A 5,025-nucleotide genomic window follows, 5' to 3' on the forward strand; every position below is an offset into this window, starting at 1 on the left:
CCCCTCCCCCAGACATCTGCCGCGTCCTGGTAGCTCCCCCTCCCCTCCCCGGAAGAGCATGATCGAGCCCGCCTCGCACCTGCTCAACCTGTCGCCCGACAAGCCGCCCTTGAGCTCGGACGCCATGGCGACGGCGTACGAATCCGAGGTGGAATTCGACTCGGACCTGGAGGCCGAGATTCTCAGCCGGATTTACCACCGACATGTGGCACCCACGGAGGACCCCAGCTCTTTGGTACCCGGGGCCGACGCCCCGGCTCCAGGGATCGAGCTTTTCTCCCAGCCGCCGGCCGACCACAGCTGGGCCGGCCAGGCCGGCCCGGTGCCCGGGGCCGACAACATCCCGACGGCCGGCTCGGCCGACTCGAGCTTCCTGCCATCCATGTGTCCGATTGTGCACGTTCGGTCGGCCCTGCTCGGTGGTCTGTCCTGCTCGGCGGACCTGTCCACGGCCATTGACGCCAATCCGGCCCCCAGCTCGGAAGCCGGCTCCCCGGAGGGCGTGGACTCCCCGGCCCTGAGCCCCGACCCGAGTGCCGATTCGGCGGCCACCTCCACCGATGAGGATTCCTCCTTTGAGCTGGACTCCCAGCTGGAGCTCGAAGACGACGAAGATCAAGAAGAGGAGGACGACTTCCTGGACTTGACCTTCTCGCCGGCCTCCGCACCGGCCTTCTCCCGGAAGCCTGTATGTCCCTGGCCCTGCCGGCGCCGCGCCCTTCCCTTTCCCTCGCCCCCGCTTGCCTCTTCCATGCGCTTCCTGCCTGGGGTCTCACCATCCGGAAACAACCCCCCTCCCCCCCCCCCCGCCCCCATAACTCGCCCCCTGCTGCAGCCCGCCAAGGCGCGCTACTTCATGCTCGAGCAGGATGAGCCCAATCCCAGGACCGGCGATCGCCGGCCCTCTTTCTCCATCGATGACCCTCTGTCCACGGCGACCATCGGTGAGACTGGCCTCTCCAAGAGCGAGTACCTGTCCAGTCTCAAGCGGCTGGCCGTGAAGGACGACGCGCCGGCCGCCGAGGCCGGGGCCGACACGACCCCCACCCCTGGGACTGGGACCCTGAATGGGCTCGGCGTGCCGGTGGCCTTTGCCAGCTTTGCCATGATCGTGTCTCTGGTTCGCGATATGGAGGCCGACCGTCTGGCCGAGGACGGTGCGCCGGAGGAGGAAAGCTTCCCGGACTACTATCCCCGGGCTCCGGAACGCCCGGATGGGCGGCTGTGCGTGCTCTGCGGCGTCCGTGGACACTGGATGCAACGCTGTCCGGAGGAGCGCTGCTTCGAGTGCTCGGGTGTCGGGCATCGGGCGCGCTTTTGTCCCCAGCGCACCGGTGGGCTGACAGCGCGCCGGGCCCATCGGTGCAGCCGGTGCAACGCGCTCGGCCACCAACACCACCAATGCCACACCATCTGGCGGGTGTACACCCCGTCGGAGCTGGCTGTCACCTCGGCGGCCAAGGCAACGGCCGCCCTGGCCGCCGGCCGGCCAGTTCCCCGGCGGGGCCTCATCATCCGGCGCTGGTGCTACCACTGCGGCGAGCGAGGGCACCTGGGCGATGACTGCACCCGGCGGTCCTTTGGTGGGATCTTCAGCTCGGGCTCCGGGCCCTCCGGAGCCGCATATCGGGACCTGTCTCCCGGTCCTCCGCCGCCCTCCTTCCGCCGGGTGGTCACGCCCTTTGGGTATGCGGCCCTGCAGGCGGCCGGCCTGTCTGGCATGCAGGGGGATTCCTTCACCCTGGGGGAGATCCCGGCTCCCAGGTCCTCCGAGGCATCGGGCACGCGGTCTCGCAGCACCTTCGCAGATAATCCCCCCCTGAAGACCTCGGGCACGGGTGCTGCTGCTGCTGCTGCTGCTGCCCCGACTCTCGGGGAGCTGCTGAATGCCGCGGTGTCGTCCAACCGCAAGCGGCCACGCCCGGCCGATCTATTGCCAGACCAAAATTGGCAGAAGAGCCCGGCCTCCAAGCATCGCCGGACCACTGCCCTCGCCAAGGGGGAGGACGACAAGAAGAAGAAGAAAAAGAAGAAGAAGGCCAAGGAGAGCAACGACGCCGATGTGGCAGCCCATCCGTCCTCCAAGCGCGGCAAGCATGCGTCCTCCAAGGATGAGGCCGCCTCTGCGGCCAGCAAGAAGAAGTCCTCTCGCCGCAGCTCCTCGCCCTCGTACTCTCGTGGCAGCAGCCGGAAGCGGGCGGCGTCCCACGTGGCCATCGACGCCAAAGCCTCCAAGTCGGCGGCGAAGGCCTCCAAACTGGCCAAGTCCAAGGCGTGAGATGTCCCTGTCGCCGCCAATGCGCCCATCATCATGGCTGGGGGGGGGGGGGGGGAGCCCGGCTGCGAGGGCCCCATGTAGATGGTGGTGGAGCCAGTTCCAGCGGCCAAAGGGATCTCTGACCCGACCGGGTCCCGGCAGAAGAAGAAAAAAAGGGCGCAGGTGCCCGCCGCAGAGCAGCAACATCGGGGGGGGGAGGGGGGGGGGGGGGGGGGGCAGAAGCACCACACCCTCAGGCAGGACAAATCTAGAGTCGAGCCTGCTCCCGTCCCGCCATTGATGCGCGCGCCATGTATGCGGCACTGCCTCCGCGCCTTTCGCTCTCCTGCTTCTCCTTCCCCCTTTGGGTGTTTGCGTCCTTGAGTTATCCTGTATTTTATCAATGCACCCACTGGCCGGGACCAATGTGTGTTCCCATTCTCGTATGCTGCCTCCCTTGCCTGCCCTTCCTCCCGGTGCCTTGGGGCCTTTGGTCTGTCGCACGAGCACGACTCGCCTGTCCCACCCCCCTATGGATACTTCTCAGCCCCCTGGGCCGGATAGCTTGGATGCCGGTGGTGTGGCTGTCGTGTATGCGCCCGCGTGAGGCATGAGCCAAAAAGAGGCGGGGGGGGGGGGGGGGGGATTAAAAAAAAGAACACGGGAACATGAGCGCAGAGGGCAGGGCACAAGCGGAGCAGTGACACGGGCCATGCATCACCCCTCCAACAATGGCAAGACGGTCGCCTGCCAGGACTCTTCCCAGGTGAGCAGCCGTGGCAGGCGGATGCTTTCGCCGGCCACCGCCCGGCCATAGCGCAGCTCCAGAGCCGCATCGGATAAGCGCCTCAGTCGGTCATCGGTACCCATCAAAGACTCGACACAGGTGGCCAACTGGGTTGCCAGATGCTCGCGCGCATGCGCAAGCCGCTGGAGCGGGTTTTCCTGGAGGCCGCCATGCGCCGGCTCCGTGAACGATGGCGCCGGCATGTCGGCAAATGGCCCGAGTCCAAGAGGCCAGGCAACCAGCCCAGCCATATGCCCGGGCCCCTGGCCGGACTCACCGGCAGCATCGGTCGCCGCCGGGTCGAACAGGCGCTCCGCCACGGCTGGGAAGCCGATCGACACGGCCGGCAACGCGGCGCCAGCCATGTCCACCAGCTTCATCGGATAATCCCGCCCGGAGGAGCTGACATGCATGCTCAGGCCGAAGTCCGCCGTGCCGAGCAGGGTCGCATACTGGTCAAAGGCCATCCAGGACGTGCAAACCACGGCCACATGCACCAGCGAAACCCGCGCCAGCGCCTCTACGAAGGGGCCCTGCAGCGGACCGCGGCCAGTCATGAAAAGAACCAAGCGACGGCGCTTGGCCGCCCCGCCGGGAGGAGTGGCCAGCTGTTGGTCCAGCAGCACAAGGCACCGCAGCAGCAGGCCCATATCCTCATCGGGTGTCCAGCTGGATGAGCTCACCGCAATCAATGGCCGGCCCTGGCGCTCTTGCACCACACCAGCCGGGGTGCGCACAGTCCAGAGGGTTGCCTCGGGGGGGCAATCGCGGGCCCACGCATGGCGGCCAAGGTGTTCGGCCTGCAGGCTGGCCAGGAGCCCATGTGCCCGGAGCATGCGCTGCCGGTGCATGGGACACGCGCCTTGGGGGCCTCCGGCCGCACGGTCGCAGGCCCCTTCGCAGCATGTGTGCAGGCTGTGCCACCAAACCCGACCGAATGTGACCCCGGGCCAATCATACAGGACGTGGATCGGGCCGGCCGGCCGGCCAAGAGCCGCACCCAGGTCCCGGGCCATGCTTTCCGTCACGGCCAAGTGGCGGTCCCCGGCCCAGCGGCCAAACTGCCGCTCAACATACCTCGCCAATACTATGAGGCGACTTTCGCCCGTCCGACGAGTGGTGGCCACCGCCGTCGTCAACGACCCATCGGCCGTCGGTCGACCCATCAAGGTGAAGGCATAGTTGTGCCAGTCGACCAGCATGCGCGTGGGCGCCCGGTCTGGAAGCCCGGCAAGGCTCCTGGCCACTCGGCGAAGACGCAGCACCATGCGCGCAGCGGCCAGCGCCATGAGCGTCGGAATGGCCGGAGGGGTTTGAACCACCACGGCCTCTAGGTGCTGGAGGCTGAAGCACAGCAGCCACACGATCATTAGCCACTGGCCGGCCAGGCGCCGAAGAGCACGCCAAGCAAGAGCCACGGGATGGGCCGGGCCTTGGCCAAGCAGCCGGGACCCCGGACGCTGAAGGGGCACCAATCGCACACACTGGTGCCTGGCCAGACCCGCCGGAAGGAGTGCCTCTCGGCCGGCCTGCTGGGCGGATGCCTGTCGCGCGCAAGCCAGGTCCCAGGGAGCGTGCTTGCAGCCGACAGCCGGACACTGAGCGCCAGGGATAGGAGCGGGCGAGAGGAGCTTTCCCCGCAACGCATCGGACGTGTAACCAATCAGGAAGACCGGTGCCCGGGCCGAAGTGTGGGCGGCCAGGTGCTCGGCCCGCCGGGCCAGGGATTCCGCATGCAAGCACATGCGCGGACTGCGGTCGATGTCCCCGAGGACCAGGACCGCCGTGCCGGCAGCCCGGAGGCCAGGTGGAGAGGAGGCCATCTGGCGGTTCAACCCACGTGGAGGCGGTGAGGCGAGGATGAGGAGAAGGCAATGACAGTGTCGGCAAGCAAGGAAGAGTCACAAGTAAGGGGCCTCCCGTTCGGCAAGGGGGCCGAAATCCACCAGTATGGTCTACGGATCAGGCCCCGGGCCTGCCC

At 67.6% G+C, this 5,025-nt stretch overlaps 2 protein-coding genes across 2 annotated transcripts; one reads left to right on the plus strand and one right to left on the minus strand.

The window, feature by feature from the left end:
* The first annotated feature begins 16 nt into the window (after window positions 1-16).
* On the plus strand, window positions 17-2,333 carry H696_01291 (hypothetical protein). The gene is made up of 2 exons (XM_009495185.1): window positions 17-688; window positions 836-2,333. The coding sequence occupies exons 1-2, from the start codon at window positions 59-61 to the stop codon at window positions 2,276-2,278; spliced, it is 2,073 nt and encodes a 690-aa protein (XP_009493460.1). The 5' UTR covers window positions 17-58; the 3' UTR covers window positions 2,279-2,333.
* Window positions 2,334-2,974: 641 nt separating this feature from the next.
* On the minus strand, window positions 2,975-4,867 carry H696_01292 (hypothetical protein; the record flags this gene model as incomplete). The annotated part of the gene is made up of 1 exon (XM_009495186.1): window positions 2,975-4,867. One exon carries the CDS (start codon window positions 4,865-4,867, stop codon window positions 2,975-2,977), a length of 1,893 nt encoding a protein of 630 aa, XP_009493461.1.
* Between the last annotated feature and the right edge of the window lie 158 nt (window positions 4,868-5,025).

Source organism: Fonticula alba (assembly GCF_000388065.1).
Source record: "Fonticula alba strain ATCC 38817 unplaced genomic scaffold supercont2.2, whole genome shotgun sequence".
NCBI lineage: Eukaryota > Rotosphaerida > Fonticulaceae > Fonticula > Fonticula alba.